At 31.1% G+C, this 17,376-nt stretch overlaps 1 protein-coding gene across 3 annotated transcripts in view; it reads left to right on the forward strand.

The window, feature by feature from the left end:
• The window catches only part of CDC42SE2 (CDC42 small effector 2), a 113,808-nt gene that overhangs the window by 73,802 nt on the left and 22,630 nt on the right, over nt 1-17,376 (forward strand). For all 3 annotated transcript variants that reach the window (XM_051995339.1, XM_051995349.1, XM_051995331.1), the window contains one exon: nt 2,438-2,773. In XM_051995339.1, coding sequence (XP_051851299.1) covers nt 2,720-2,773 — 54 coding nt within the window. In that variant the 5' untranslated portion in view covers nt 2,438-2,719. The remainder of the gene's footprint in view (nt 1-2,437; nt 2,774-17,376) is intronic.

Here is a 17,376-nt window from a genome sequence, read left to right on the forward strand (position 1 = left end):
TGGATTTAGATATTTATTAAATGTGTAACCCTATTTGCCTCAGTTTCCTCATCTGTAAAATGAGCTGAAGAAGGAAATGACAAACCCTTCCATTAACTTTTCCAAGAAAATCTCAAATGAGGTCACAATGACTGAACCACAATAACAAAAGTCACTGCAACCTTCACAGTGGAAAAGAAGAGCTATGGAATTTAATGTTCTAATTGAATTTCTTCAAAATAACTGAGTCTGTAGCCAGCAATCTAGATTTTGTTATTGAATAATGCAGTATCCCCAGGACATTACATTGTTCACTTTCTTAAGAAGCCATTTTTCCCCTGTTAAAAATAGTACTTATTTAAAAAAAAACCCCAAAACCTTTCCTTTTGAAGTTATTTAGTTTATAGAAACATTACCAAACCAACAAACAACAGAAAAATAAGCCTTTGAGTGACTTTGATTAAGGATGAGAAGACATAAGTTACACTAAATCATACTAAGTAATATTGTGTGATTCTATGATCTATGGCCTAATGATATTTGAATGGTTTCTTTCTGACTTCTTGTTTCTTGTTTTGCCTGGGAGCCTCTAAATTTGGCTATAATATTCTGGGGAAATTTTATTTTGAGATCTTTTAGGAAATGCTTTATAGATTCTTTCAGTTTCTGTTTTACCCTTTTGATCTAAGTTATTGGAACAGTTATTCTTTATAATTTCTTGAAATATGATATCTAGATCTTTTTTTAAAATTAGTCAATAAATTCTTAAATTATCCCTCTTTGATCTATTTTCCAGACCAATTGTTTTTCTAATGAGATATTCACATTTTCTCTTTTTTTCTTTCTTAAGACTTTGTTTTATTATTTTTTTGATGTTTCAGAGTATCTATCATTAGCTTCCATTTGCTCAATTATAATTTTAAAGGAATTTTTCAGTGAAGTTTTGTACCATTTTTCTCATTTGGCAAATTCTGCTTTTTAATGGGGTTCTTTTATTCAGTGCCTCTTTTACCATTTGCAAATTCTATTTTTTAAAGTGTTATTTTTCTTTGTATTTTTTGGTGCTTTTTTACCAATCCATTAATTCTCTCTTAACAATTTTCTTGAATCCCTCTCATTTCTTTTCCCAGTTTTTCCTCCATCACTCTTATCTGTTTAATACTTCCAAATTTAATAAATAATGAACAAGAAATTTAATACTTCTATCCAATTTATAATTTTCTCTAAGACTTTGATTATAACTGTTTTTATCTTCTCTTCTGAGTTTATGTTTTGATCTTCCCTGTCACTAAAGTAGTTTTTATAGTTAGGTTCTTGTTTGTTTGTTATATGCTCATTTTTCCAGTCTGTTTCTTGACTTTGAATTTTATGTTAAAATTGGGCTCAGTTCACTTTGGAGTGGGAGTCAGGCCTTTTTATACTGCTGTTTTCAGAGGTAGGTCTAGAGATCTGCAAATTTTCAGTGCCTCCAAGGTAATAACCAGAAGAGGTGTTTTTACTACTCTCCTGGTCTGGTGACTATTTTTCTGGTATTTACCCAGGAAAGGCCTGTTTCCCTGCAGCCAGAAGCACTAATGCTTTTCTTTGTCCAGGAATTGTAACTAGGAACTCTGTTCCCTTCTGAAAAACCACAAGCCCTCTTCTCTACTCTGAAGCTGCAACTCAGAACTGCTTTATGTTCAGGTGATATTGTTAGTCTCGGATTCCTTGTAATCTGTGGCCCATTTGCCAATCACCTTGCTGCCTCTGGGCTGAGAGCTTCTGTTTCTGCCTCTATTGCAGATGCCTCCAATTCTCCAATGCCCAATGTTGTGATCACATGTACTCCAGGGCAGTTCCAACCCTGGTGTTGTAACTCTCCTACCATCTTCTTAAGTGCGCTAATACTGGAAAAATGTTTCACCTTGACCTTTGTTTGATGAGATGCTCTAGAATTCTATTTAATGTGTTATTTTAAAGTTTTCTAGAAAGATTTCACTTAAGTTGCTGCCTCTACTTTGCCACTGACTCTCTCCTTTTTCCCATCCCATTATTTTAAATTTAATGGGGTTTTAGTGCATACATAGATGGTAGATGTTTTCACTCATATGAAATCACTCCCACGTAGCAGGAGAACTAGAAACATGGACATTCATTCATGTAGTTAGGAGAAGTCCTCCTTCCCCCTGCCTCCCATCTAATTGACTATGTAATCAGAATCGTCAGTGGTATTGCAATGAGCTGATTCAGCAACAAAAGTGACCAATTTGCTGGGTATGAAGTGAAATCTCTGACTTGTTTTTATTTTCATTCATCTTAATATTAGTGATTTGGCACATTTTTTCATATGTTCACTGCTTATAGTTGTTTTGAGAACTATTTAATATATTCTTTGAACTTGTTTCACTTAACTTTTTTCTCTTCTTTTCTTTTTTTTTTCTTTTTTTTTTTTCTTTTTCTTTTTTTTTTTCTTTTTTAGGATAACAGTTGTATCCCTCGTGAACAAGACAATTCTTTTATATTTTCCTGGTGGTCCAGAAATAAGAGTCTTTGGAAAAAGAAGCTAAAACAGAAAACACATCTTAACTTTCTTTATACAATTGCCTGCATGAGAAGCCTGAGTTCTAGGAAAGAAAAAAAGCCAATCATCTTGTCAGGACAAATTGTACATTTATTGGGCTGAGAATAGTTCTTTGTGGAGTATCTGGAGCTGTGATTTGAAAACTTCACTGATACTTTATTTGCACTTTGGATCGTAAGCATGAGTGAGTTCTGGTTGTGTTTCAATTGCTGTATTGCAGAACAACCTCAGCCTGTAAGTATGAAGCAATATTAACATGTTTGGGATTTAACAGGGTAGTGGGGGCTGACTTTGGAGGAGACTCAAATTCTAAAACCAAGAGATCTCTGAAATTGCAGAACAGTTTTGTGAGATCATGTGGATTTAGGGAGAATAGGACACCAATAGTTGTCTACTGGTGAAAGTAAAGGGAATTGGCCCTTCACACTACTTCCTTTTGGCTCCCTGGACTTTTTAAAGAACCATTGCTATAATGAAAAGATTCTAATTGTGGATGTCTTAATCATTTTTAGTTATGGCTTTTTAAAGTTAAATGATCACAAAATAGTTTTGCTGCTAAGTAATATTGGGGAGATTTTAGGAATTTATTTTAAGGAGAGAATAGTAAAGAGGTTTGAAAATAATTTAAGGAATGCTGAACTTCTTCTTTTAAGATTTAAATGTAAATATTTCCCTTATGTAATCAAAACAACTCTATGAAGTAGAATAGTTATTCTCTGTAGAGCAGGGATTTTTTCTTTTAATTTTTAAATAAATGTTTTATTAAGGCTTTATTTATTTATTTATTTATTGCTGTGAGTTTAATAGCCACCAAACAAAAATCTTTCAATCTACAAACCAAAGGAATATAGAAAAATGTATTTTTCTATAAAAACTTTTGTTATTTTTAGTACTTGCCAGGCAACAAATAACAATTTTTCTATATGAAGAATAGGAAGAGACTGTTATAAATTAAATATTGAATCTCCATTACCAGTAGGCTGTTTTTTTTAAAAAAAAAATGCCAATAACAAATTCAACACATTATTTTTATAGTTTTCCTGCTTGTCTTTGTCTCCCTCAAAGCTTGCTTTTTTAAAATCCAATTTCTTTTTTATGTGTTTCAATGATCCTCTTTTTCTTTCTTTCTTTCTTTCTTTTTTTTTTTTGGCTTTGCTATCACTTTCCCTTTTATTCTGTCTAAATCCTTCTCCAAATTAAAAAATAATCACACAAATCACTTAATCTTTGAAAAATAAGCCTACATAGGCAAATACAATAGATTCACACATTTGCCCACATTAGTCTGAAAATGGATATCTCATTTTTTGTCTTGTATCACCTCTCTGGCAAGAGATGGGTAGCATGCTTTATCACTAGTCCTCTGGAATTGTAGCTGGTAATGTTATTGATCAGAGTTCTTAATTATTTTTCTCTATAACATGGTAATTGCTGTACAGATTAGTTACATGGTTCTGTCCATTTGATTCTCTGTTAGAGTCATCTAGAGGACTCAGTAGATAAAGTGATGAACCTGGAATTGCGAAAATTTGAATTCAAACTCAGCCCCAGACACTTAGTTCCTATATAAGTCTAACTCATTTATTCTCTATTTCAGTTCCCACACCTATAAAATGGAAATAATAATAATAACCTACCTTCATATGTTCACTGTTTATAGTTGTTTTGAGAACTATTTAATATATTCTTTGAACTTGTTTCATACACATATGTTTATTTTATGTAACCTACTATGTAGGTTGTGAGAATCAAATAAAGAATTATTTGTAAACCTCTTAGCATAGTGCCTGGCAATGCTAAATGTGTAATAAATGCTTGTATATATTTCCCTTTTGTACTGATGTTAAAAAAACAAAACAAAACAATACTGTTAATGTCCTATTGCTGCTCCTCTTCCTCCTAAATCTCTTCTATAATGATAAATTTAATTTAAAAAGAAATCCACATAATGCATAAGTAGCAATTATCCATGATTCTTAATTGCCAATCAAATGACCTTTTCTTAATCTTTATTCTTCTTGACCTCTCTGCCGCTTTTGACATGATTGGCCACTGTCTCCTCCTGGATGTTTATTTTCCTCTCTGAGTTTTTGTAATATTGTTTCCTTTTGGTTCTCTTCCTACCAATCTGTAGTTTCTTCATTCTCCTTTCCAGTATTAGCATCAATATAATGCTTTTGATCTCTGATGGTTCTTCTTCTCTCAGTCATCTCATGTTCCCTTGAGTTTCATTAGCATCTCTGTGCAAATAGCTCCCTGATTTTAATAATCATTGTCTTTTTTATTTTCAGTTACTTACTTTCTCCTTTGTTTGGTCCAGAAATCTTCCCCTGTACATGCTTCTAAATATCCCTCCAATTTTTTTGTTATGATGTGATCTTTAATATCTAGTTCATGTTTTTATTTGGAGCTTTTATGATTTGAGGTGTTGCTCTAAATCTAATTTCTGCAAGATTGATGTAGTTATCCTAGCAGATTATGTCAACACCGAAATCTTACCCTAATACCTAAGGAATTTGTGTTTACTGATTACTAGGGAACTAGATTCATTTGCATTTTAAATATTGTGGTAGAGTTTGAGATCTGGTGTTTTTTCCCAATTTTTTTTAATGCCCTTGATATTTTGACCTGGATTCTTTTTTGATATCAACCTTTATGTCTAACACAGGAACCCATTTATTTCTTTTGATTAAATTTATTGTTTTTTCTAGTTCTCTTCGATAATTCTAAAAATACATTTTGAATGGCATAATGTTGGATAAATTAATTTATCATATTGGCTTAATTTACCCATGAACAATTAATATTTCTCTAGTTATTAATATATGTCTTTATTTGTATAAGAGTATTTTATAATTTTGCTCCAGTTTCTTATTTGTGACTCAGCAAGCAAACTTTAGGTATTTCATATTATCTGTAGTTATTTTAAATAGAATTTTTCTTTTTATATCTTCTTTCTGGATTTATTAGTAATTTACAGAAATGTTAGTTATTTGGGGGGGTTATTTTATGTGTGCAACTTTTCTGAATTTAATCATTTCAGTGACTTTTTTGTTTTCTCTAGAGTTCTGTAAGTAAACCATCATATCATTTACAAAAAGCAATCATATTTTTTTCCTCTTTGCCTGTTTCTTTCCTCAGTTTTTTTTTTTTTTTTTTTTTGTCTTATTCCTTTAACAAATATTTCTGGCATTATCTTGAATAATACTTACTTTGCTGTTATCTTATTAGAATAGATTCTATAATAGGCATTGTCTCTCCATTATAATTAATGTTTCACTCTTGATTTTAAATATATACTGCTTATCAAATTAAGGTCAATTCCATTTATTTTCTATTTCTTTCTAGTGTTTTTTTTTAATAGCAATAAGCATTGAATCTTTTCGAAATCATGACAGAATCATGATTTTGATTGTTCTTTTTATTGATATGGTCGATTATGTTTATAATTTTGCTAATATAGAACCATTCCTCCCTTCCTGATATAAATGTAGGTAATAATGTATACTTTTTGTGACATATTGCTTAAGTCTCCTTTTTATTATTTTATTTAAAATTTTTGTAGCAATATTCATTAGAAATATTACTCTAGAATTTCTTTTGGTTATTCTGATTCTCATGTTATTTATTAAGATTTTTGTGGTTTCCTGCTACAAGTTAAGCATTTTTCACCACCACCCCCGGATTAACCATTGATTAAATAATGACAGAAATTAACATCTAAAAATAAAATAATTAGTTGATAATTAATTTTTTTCTTTTTTAAATTTTTTGTTAAATTTAGTGTTTCGTTTTTCCCACTTACATATACAAACAACTTTAAGCATTTGCTTTTTAAAAATTTTAAGTTCCAAATTCTCTTCCTCACTCTTCTCCCTTCTCCATAAGTTGATATTGGTTATACATATGCAGTCATGCCATACATATTTTGTTATTAGTCATGTTGTGAAAGAAAACGGACCAAAAAACAAACAGAAAAACCTACAAAAAAATATAGAAAGGTATGCTTCAAACTTCATTATCAAATCCTTTAGATCATTGTATTGCTGAGAATAGCTAAGTTATTCACAGCTGTTCATTTTACAGGATTGCACTTAATGGATGCAGTGTTCTTCTGGTTCTGCTCTTTTCACTTTGTATCAGTTCATGTAAGGCTTTCCAGGTTTGTCTGAGAGCATCCCATTCATAATTTCTTATAGCACAATAGTATTTTGTCAATCAGTTATCGCAACTTATTTAGCCATTCCCCAGTTAATGGACGTCTTTTCAATTTCCACCACAAGAAGAGCTGCTTTAAATATTTTTGTACATGTAAGTTCTTTTCCTTTTTTAAAAAATCTCTTTGGGAAATAGTTTGAGTAGTGATATTGTTTGAACACTTTACGTGGTCTGAATACCTACTGAAATAGATCCAGATTGGCTTCAGAATGTTTGAATTAGTTTACATAATGTATTAGTTGTCTCATTTTTTCCACATTCCCTCCAACATTTATCATTTTACTTTTCTGTCATATAAATCAAATGATATAAATCATATATGATAGGTGTGGGATAGTATCCCAGTGTTGTTTTAGCTTTAATTCCACAGAAAGTTGCCTAGCCAGGAAGTTTCTGAGGTTGGATTTAAATTTAGGTCTTCCTGACTCTAGCCTATCTCTACACCACTTAAGTTCTTTGTTCTTTGAACCACTCATTATTTAGGATTTCATTGTTAGATCTACAATTGAATCTGTATCTTTTGATTGGCATCCTTTTTTACATTATGGTATTTAAAGGATAATTTCTGCCTTTTTATATTTGTTTAAAATATCTATTGTTATTAATACATATTCAGTATTTTTTTAAAGTTCTATATAGTGGCATATGTATGTCCTGAGAAATATGTATATTCTGTTGCTGTTCCATTTAGAAGATCCTATAAGTCATTTACTTCTAGTTTTTCCAGGAATTTGTTCTGTTCCACAATTGTTTTTTATCTTTCTCTTAAGCTTGTCCAAAACTGAGAGAATGATATAGCAGTCTCTAGTAATTCTTCTGTTGATATCTGTCTTCTAATTGTTTGTGCAATGGCTTGTTGGGCTCTGATTAGGGTGTATTTTGAGATAGATGCTTATCCTGATTATAAAATGAAATACACTGATAGTCTGGATAGCAATAAGATGAAAAGTAATCCTAGATTTAGGTCTAGGAATTTTTGGAATATTTCCTTTCTGAATTTGGATGCTAAGGCAAATATTTGGGGTATATAAATTTATTAAGATATTGGTTGATTGTCTGTAGTTCCTTTTTTTTTTTTTTTGAAAGTTTATTTTGGCTTCTCAAATGGCGTAATTGCAAGCCCTGCTTTTTGGATTCCAGGCTGTAACTTTATTATTTTATTCGATTGTTTCATCGATTAGCATTTGAAATGATGTATTAGGTAAATGTTTTTCTTCATTGTTCTCTAATATTGGTTTTTTTCAAGTCATATTTTCCCCCTTTCTGCTGCTTTTAATGTTCTTTCAGTTACTTTAATTTAAATCTTTTTAAAATTGTAACCTGTTACCACTAGCTTTTATCTTTTCACCCTTGATCTCTTTCATTCATTATCCATTTCCTTTGCTATTTTTCTTTTTAATTCCTTTTTCTCCAATTTGAATGTATTGTGGAATATTACATAAAAAGAAGGAACTCATATTTGAAGAACCTCAACTTCTTCAATGAAATATGAATAGAATCTTTAGCCAAAACACAGACTGCCTTAGGAAGATTGAGGAGAGATGAAAAGATTTAAAATAGCTGTTATAATGATAGAGATAATAAATTGATTGGGAAGGTACAAAAGAATTACCTAGTTTCATTTTGGGCCCAATTGAGATAATGTAGAATTAACTTGTAGTGGACCCAGTCATTACAGTTTCATGATTGCTTCCAGTTCTGTTTATCAGCACATGGAAAAGAAGAGAAGAGATGGATAGTAGGAAGAATGCAAGACTGAGTTTGGGCAAAGCATGACTGGTGATACTACAAGTGAAAAGGAATTTGAGTGTAAAAGATGGTGTGGAATATTAATGCACTAAGGAATCAAGATAGAGAAGAGAGGATGCCTGAAAAAGACCTGAGAGGTGGAGAAATTGGACATTACTATGAACATTTATTATTTGAGAAGATGACAAATTCTTAGAAAAAAAAATTTTAACAATAAATGCAGATGGTCCCTGCAAGTTATTGCTTGTGGAAGAAAAGATATTTAGTAAAAGAATCACTTTGTTGTTGTCAATAGTTAGCACATTTTAAGAAAAAATAGACTTTCTGTTCTACTTCACAAAGGGTGCTCTACTCTGAATTTCGCTTGCTAGACCTAATTCAAATCATATTACAATCACATGTTGCTAATACAATTTAACGCAAAATACTCAACTTCTGAAAAGGCTATATTGTTTAATGAGAATATCCAATACTTTTCCTTTCCAAATATTTACTTTTTTTGTAAATAATAAAAAAGAACTGAGGAAATTAAACTCGCAGTTCTTTCTCCACATAATTAATCCATATTACAAATGTTTCATATTTCCTATTGATTCTTCTTGAATCATTGATTTTATTTATTTGTATACTTCTTCCACTAATATATTTTACAACCCTTTCCATGATTTAATAGATAATTTCATAAGTTGCCATGGCTAAAACAAAAGAAGAAAATAAAATCCATCATCCATTGAGTAACCCTCTGACAATGAGCAGATATGAATATTTTGTAATCCTAAATAAATAATATTATTAAATTAAATTGATACATACCTCATAAGGAAGAATCATAAATAGTATAGGTCCCAAGAACAGGAAAAGATGCCAGATTTCTATAGCAAATATTATGCTTAGTAGTTAAAAATTAATATTCTCTGTGTCCATTTTAGTTCTCCAATTATTTAGGTCTTTAGTGCTTGATTTTTTTTTTTTTTTTGAGTTTGGGGTAGGGAAAAAGTAGGTAAGTAGAAGGAATGGTACATTAAGCAAGTGAGCAAGAAAGGTTATATAGAACAAAGGTGGACTAAAGCCCACCTATCTTTTCATCAACAATTAAATAAATAAGTCGTCTTGTATTTACTGAACAACCTACTTTGATAGACCTTTCCTTATTGATCAAAATAATATATATAGGAAATATCTAAACATTCTATTTCCTAATTTTGTGGTGGTGAGAGATTAGAGGTCTAGTATAGACACTCTTCACTGTTGGCGTTTCATCCATAATTTAATCTTAAAGATTTAGCATGGACACTGATAGATTAAATGATCTTTGATTTTAAAAAAAAGAAATATGGAAAAGATGGAATCAAGGCCATTAAATAGATGTAAAACGTAAAAGTCTAGTGTTAGAAATGCTATTGAGTAAAATGAACTAAGGAAGATGAGGGAAAATTATGTCAACAAAAAGTTTTTTTCAGCTGGATTTTTTAACTTTATTGGAAGAAATGGGAAAAGCAAAGGAAAGATAGGATCTTACTTTGAGATGGATGGAATGAAAATAATTGACAATGGAGAGAAAGCAGAACTACTCTATTTTTAACTGTTTCCATTTTCTCTGTGAAGGAAGACCACCCTTTACACTGGAAATGGCAAAGCAAACATTAAGAGAGTTTATCCTCAACGTAAGTAAATAACATGTCAGATGAAACCATATCATATAAGTATTGGTTGAAGGAAGTACGCATGTTTATCATTGTGGAAAAAAAGAATCTGAAAAGATATAATATCTGTATTCATATTTTTAAAAGGCAGGATGAAAGGTTCTCATTTAATGTTATGCAAGATTATTTTAGATTCTTTTTTCACTGCTACATCAAAGTACACTGCTGACTAGTATTGGGTTGCAGTATATTAAAATCTCCAGATTTTTGTCAGAACAACTACTGCCTAAACATGCCTTCCCTGTCATATATTTGTGAAGTTTTTGTTCTGTTTTGTTTACCCAAGGACAAGACTTTACTATTAACTCTATTGAATTTCATTTCAGTTTAATGTTTTAACCTGTCAAGATCGTTGCTGACTTTGTCATCCAGGGTGTTAGCTATCCATCCCAGCTTGGTGTCATCTTTCAAATTTCATGATCATATTGTCTATGCTTTTGTCCAAATTATTGATAAAAATGTTAAGTAATACAGAGCCAAGAACAGATTCCTGGAGTATTCCGCTAGAGATCTCATTCCATGTTAATGTTAAATCATTAATAACTACTCTTTGAGTTTGGACATATAAACATTTATGAATTATCTACTCTATCTACAGAATAGTGTGAGAAACTTTATCACAAACTTGTTGTGTGAATAATATACTTCATTATTTGCTATTGCAAACAGTGATGCTATGAGCATAATAGTGGGATCTATGGGTCAAAGGATATAAATGATTTATAATTAATTTTATTTTATATATATATGTATATATATATACAATATATAAATAATATGATATAATTACATGTTATAAATAATTATAATTAAAAAATGATTCTGATCTGGTTTCCATAATTTGGATCAACTTACTATATCAATAATAATTAATGATTTATCTTCACATAGTTCCTTTAGCATAAATTTTTTCCATATTTCAATCTCTCACCTCTTTCCTATATAATCTTGGGGGATGAGGAAGATAAATAACATGCGATATGATAAGCACTTTACAAACATTGTTTTACTTCTCACTTGATCCTCAGAATAAACCTGAAAGAGAGGTACTATTAATATCTCTATTTTATAGTTGAGGGTAGACAGGTTGCCCAGGTACATACAGCTAATCTCAGGACAAATTTGAACTCAAGTTCCTTGCTCCAGGCCTAGCATTCTATCCACTGTTTACCTAGCTGTCTATTTTAGGCAAGTCCAATAAAAGCTCCCTGGGCCTCAACTACCTGATCTGTAAAAAGGATGGTTTTATAGGTCCCTTCCAAATCTAGATCTATGTTTTTGATCTTTGGGCTTTTTTTTTTTTTTAATTTAACAAGTCTGAGATGATTCTTTGTATTTTATCTTTAATATCTGATTACAATTAATTTTGAACTTTTCCATTTATTAATAGTTTTAGTTTTTGCTTTTGAAAACTTTGTTCTTGAATATGTCATTAGTAAAATCTTGGAGCAGCTGTTTTTTGCAAACCAAAAAAAGGAATTATGCTGTAGGTACCGAGTAAACAAAGTTGAATGCACGAGATAAGGAAAGAAAAGACTGCTAACAAAGACTCATGGTATGACTTCAAAGACTTTAAATACTTAAAAAGGGCCCTTTGGTCCCTAAATCCTAACCCATCCTGAGCATAATCATCACAAGTCATCTCTCAAATTTGGTTTTGAAGTCTTTGTAGAGGAAGGGGGTGCTTATCTGTACTTACATCATATTGACACTTGTTAAATCCCTCCTCTTTTTTCTTGTGATAGCACACACTGATAATTCACAGCCACTCAAAGGAAAAAAAGACTAAATGGGGAAGAAGCTAGCAAGAATGTGGGGCACAATAGGTATAAAGCAAATTTTCTAAGGATGGGGAAAATCGAACTGGAAGTCCATCTGAGGCTAGTCCAGTTACCACTAGAGCTTACACTGGTTAGGGGCCTGTGCCAGATTTGACAGCCTCAGGGGTATCTGTGTATCAGCAAAAAGAAGAAAACTATATAACATCAGAGAATATGAGAAGAATAATCAGTGTTCCAAGGGAGAAAGCCTGAATTTAAAATTGCTTTATAAATAGCTAAATGAAAAGAGAAATGCATAGAAAGAAAAGCACAAACAGTGAACAAGTATTATATTATGAAGAAAAATGAACTCAAATTCCTCAAAGAAAAAGACTATTGTGAACTTCCAAAAGAGAAGTTCCAAAAGAACAATATACTCCCCAATAGTCCTAAAGTTAATACAATTTGCATAGTATTATCAAGAAAATTAGTAAGAGCTCTACCTTAAAATTCAGTGAATTCTCCATATCTCCAAAATAGATATTCTGAAAGAGAGATTGTGGGGGCAGTTAGGTGTGAGTGGAATGGAGTGAGGAAGACATGAATTCAAATATCATCTTAGACATTCATTGTTTGATCATTTAACTTTTATTAGCTTAATTTTCCTCACCTGTAAAAAGTGAATAATAATAATAATAATAATAATAACTGCCTTTATAGGGTTGCATGAGAATCAAATAAGATAATGCATAAAGTTCTTTGCAAATCCTGAGATACCATATTAGCTAGCTGTTCACTTGAACTTGAAACACAAAATACAGAATGGAAAAACATTTGGCATGAGAATGAGGAAGTAACAAATTATAAGTACAAGAATTATACATATACATAAATATCTATATGTAGACTTATATGTGTGTATGTATACATACGTATATATATATATATGTGTGTGTGTGTGTGTATGTGTGTGTGTGTGTATATCTTATATGTGACCTTGAAGACAGGTTGTACAGAGGTAATTTAAAGATCATACTTGCCCAAAAAATATGCTGTATCAAGAAATCATATGTTAATTAATACCTAGAGATTTGGTTGGAATAACATCTTGTATCATAATACCATAGTAGCCTCAACATGGATGCATATAACATGTGAATATAATACAGCAAAATGTTGGGATAAACAAAATATAATTAGTTCATAGCTACAAGTAAGAAGAATGGATTTTTCAGCAAAATAGGGACTGTGGTTATCGAAAAATAGATAATTTCATTTGCATGAATTTAAAAAGCTTTTCACCAAATTAACACAACTATGATAAGAAAGAAAAGTACTCTATTAGAAAAATTTTTGCATCAAGAAACTCTGATAAAATTTGTTATCCAACATATAGGAACTAATAAAAACATATAAGACCATAACCTTTTCCCTAATATTGATATCTAAAAGTTTTCAAAATTTTAAGTTATTATTTTTAAAACTTATAAACCATATGAAATAAAGTTCCATGTCACTACTCGAAAAATAAGCAAAAGTTAACAAAAATAAATAATGGAGGGATTATGGAAAGATAGATATGTGTTAATGTAGAGCTATGAATTTGGCCAACTACTTTTTTTTTATAGCTTTTTATTTACAAGATATATGCATGGGTAATTTTGCAGCATTGATGATTGCAAAACCTTTTGTTCCAATTTTTCCCCTCCTTCCCCCCACATCCTCCCCCGGATGGCAGGTTGACCAATACATGTTAAATTTGTTGAAGTATAAATTAAATACAATATATGTATACATGTCCATACAGTTATTTTGCTGTATAGAAAGAATCAGACTTTGAAATAATGTACAATTAACCTGTGAAGGAAATTAAAAATGCAGGCAGACAAAAATAGAGGGATTGGGAATTCTATGTAGTGGTTCATAGTCATGTTCCAGAATTCTTTCACTGGGTGTAGCTGGTTCAATTCATTACTACTGTATTGGAACTGATTTGGTTCATCACATTATTGAAGATGGCCACGTCCATCAGAATTGATCATCATATAGCACTGTGGCCAACTACTTTGTAAAACAATTTGGAATTGTTCTCAAAAAGTAACTATTATTCTTGTTATCCAGAGGTCCCATTGTTTGGAATATATCCATCTATATATATCCATCTATATATGTATATATCAACAATAAAAAGAAAAGTTCAATATTTATACCAAAATATAGCATTCCTTTCTTTAGTAGGAAAGAACTGAAATAGTATAGATGCTCATTAATTGGATGATTTCTAAGTAAGTTATAATATACTAAGTAAGTACATCATAAATGTAATGGAATATTGCTGTGCTGTTATTAGAAAGGATGAGTAGATAAATGCAAATCCCTCTTACACACACTAGTGATCTTGTGCATCTTCTCCAGCAGATTGCTCTCTCTTTTATCCTCACTCTCACTTAAGTTCAATCTCTCCATGTATACTAGATATTTTCCTACTATCACAAACCTGCTTATATATCCTTTATCCTCAAAAAACTGTAATCTACCCCTCTCCACTCTCTCTCATGCCTTAACTCACTCCCCGCTTTGTGGCTAACCACTTGAGAAGGTCATCTCCACAAGTATCTCCATTTTGTTTCTTCCTATTTTCTTCTTAACTTTCACTAGTCTGGTTTCTGTCTTCATCTTTCAGTGAAAATTATTCTATAAAGTTCCTAATGATTTCTTTAATTGCCAGACCTAATGGCCTTTTTTAGTCCTCATCCTTCTTGATGACTGTAGCTTTAATACTGTCAGTCTTCACATTCAGCTAAAATTCTACATTTTACAGGAAGATTGTGCCCATCTCTGTTGATTATTTCTACTTGAGTTATTTACATGTTTTCACCTTCTTAAATTATGACTTTCTTGAAGGTAGGGACTATCTTTTTGCCTTTCTTTGCAATTTATGCAATCAGCTCAGCGCTTGGCACATTGTGGTTTATTTAGCAAATAATTATTGATCCATCTCTATTGAGGTACTTGCTAATATCCCCTTCTTTTTTTCACAGTTATTTATTGCAAGTACACAATTTTACACAAATACACCCATTTTACACAAGTCTTTGAAAGTACAACAAAAACAAAACCAGTAAAAAAACAAAACTATGAAAAGGCTTAGGACCAAATTTGATCTTAAAAAAAAAAAGATAGAAATTCCCCCCATTCCTTCTTTGTAGAAACAAATAACTGAATTGGAAAACTGCAAATAAAATAGCATTTGTTTGATATGTTTATTAAATTTTGCTAAATTCTATTTCTTTTCTTACTTTTTTGTTATAAGGGATAATTCTGAGAGTGGAAGAAGGTAGGGATGTATTAGGAAACATAGGAGGTAAGAAAAGTTACTTTGTTTTCATTAAACTGCGTAGAATCTTTGAACTTGAACAACAAAGTACTGATTGAACAATTGAAACTGTAGGTTACTTTTAGCAATAACAAAATCAAAAACAGTCTAAAAACACCATGTTTGAAGATCCAGGATATATAGTAATTAAATTTCATAATTTCAGTAAGAAGCATTATAGGAGAAATACCTTCACTTACTAAGTATGGTAGTTCATGAAACTGACAGTTATTCTGTACCTAAAAGAAATATTAGATAAAAACAAAGGAATTTAATTGGCAAATGAAAAAAAAAACATATTTCAAAACTAACAAAAGATTTTCTTCCAGAAAAGGGTGGAGAGAGGAGAATATTTGATTTACAAATCCTTTAAACAAGAGAAATATAAGAAAATTAAATAAATAAAATTGTCAAGACAAGATTTAACACAGTGTCCAGCAAATAATAGAAGTTTAATAAATACTTATTTCCTTCATTCCCATTACTTTTTTCATACTAGAGATTAAGGTAAATAAGTACATTGAATGTAGCTCTTCATGATGCCACTTAGAGGATTTTTTTGGCAAAGATACTGAAGTGATTTACCATTTCCTTCTCCAACTCATTTTAAAGATGAGGAAACTGAGGCAAATAACTTGCCCAAAGTCATGCAATATCTAGTGTCTGAGGCCAGTTTGAACTCAGGAAGATGAATCTTTCTGAATTCCAGGCCAGTGTTCTATGCACTATAGCTGCCAAAAAGAGCTAAAAAATACTGTTTATAAGTGAAGTAGAATGCTAGGGGGAAATGGAAAAGAAATGAGAGCTATGGAAAAAAAATTAGAAAATTAACAGCTTGGCACAAGAAGAACAAAACCTTGCCTAAGCAACAAACTCCCTGAAAATTAGATTGGACCAAGTAGAAGCCAAAGTCTGTATTGGACAACAAGAACTATCAAAACAAAATCAAGTCTCAGGAATAAATAGAAGAAAACATAAAATATCTTATAGCAAAACAACTGATACGGAAAACAAATCGAGAAGAAAAATTTAAGAGTCTTCTTTCTACTCTCTGAATACTGTTACCAAAAACAAGAATCTAGCTAATATTTCAAAAAATCTTTAAGAAAAGTGCCCAAATTTCATATCACCAAGGAACATTATAGAAATGGAAAAGGATCCACTGGTTACTTCTTGAAAGAAACCTTGAAATAAAAATTCCCAGGAATATTATAACCAAAATTCAGACTTCCTAAGGCAATACTATAAGTAGCCAGAAAGTAAGAATTGAAATACCAAGGAACTACAGTCACTACATAAAAAAAGTGGAGAGGTTGAAATATTATATTCTAGAAAGCAAATTTTAGGGACTTGCAGCCAAAAAATAACTTATCCAGAAAAATTGAGTATAATGCTACAGGGGGGAAAGTACACCCTTACTGAAATAGGATTTTCAAGTATTCTTGATTTTAAAAAAAATCAAAGTTGTATAACAAACTTTAAAGTTCAAATATTGGTGTTAAGAGAACTGTGAAAAGGCAAATAAGGGATTAAACATGAATATTGCTTATATTCAGTTGTGGTGGGATTCTATAAGAATTTTTGAATGTTTTCAACATCACAAATCACAAAGGAAGTTAAATTAGATAAGACTTAAGAGTAGTTATATTATGTCTTGAATGGAAAATCAAGGAGAAAAGGAATACACTGGGGAGCAGGACAAAGGGAAAGAAGTTTAGTGAAAATTATCTCACATAATCTCACATAATCAATGTACCTAAATAAACATTTAGAGTAGAAATCAAGGGGAAGTAGTTGACACTCAAATCTCTCTTTTATGTGAACTGGTCAGAGAAGTTAAGAATGCAAATGCACACACAAGTATTGGATGCAGAAATAAATTTTACTCAGCATGGAAAGTAGGAGTGAGAAGAGAAAAGAAAAAATAAAAGTTCAAAGGAAGGATTATTCCTAAACAAAACAATCTCTGTCTGAAAAATTAGGCTTTTTTTTTTTTGAGATGTCAAAGAATGGGAATCTTATGGGTTCCCA

Source organism: Antechinus flavipes, chromosome 1, assembly GCF_016432865.1.
Source record: "Antechinus flavipes isolate AdamAnt ecotype Samford, QLD, Australia chromosome 1, AdamAnt_v2, whole genome shotgun sequence".
NCBI classification, from domain to species: Eukaryota; Metazoa; Chordata; class Mammalia; order Dasyuromorphia; family Dasyuridae; genus Antechinus; species Antechinus flavipes.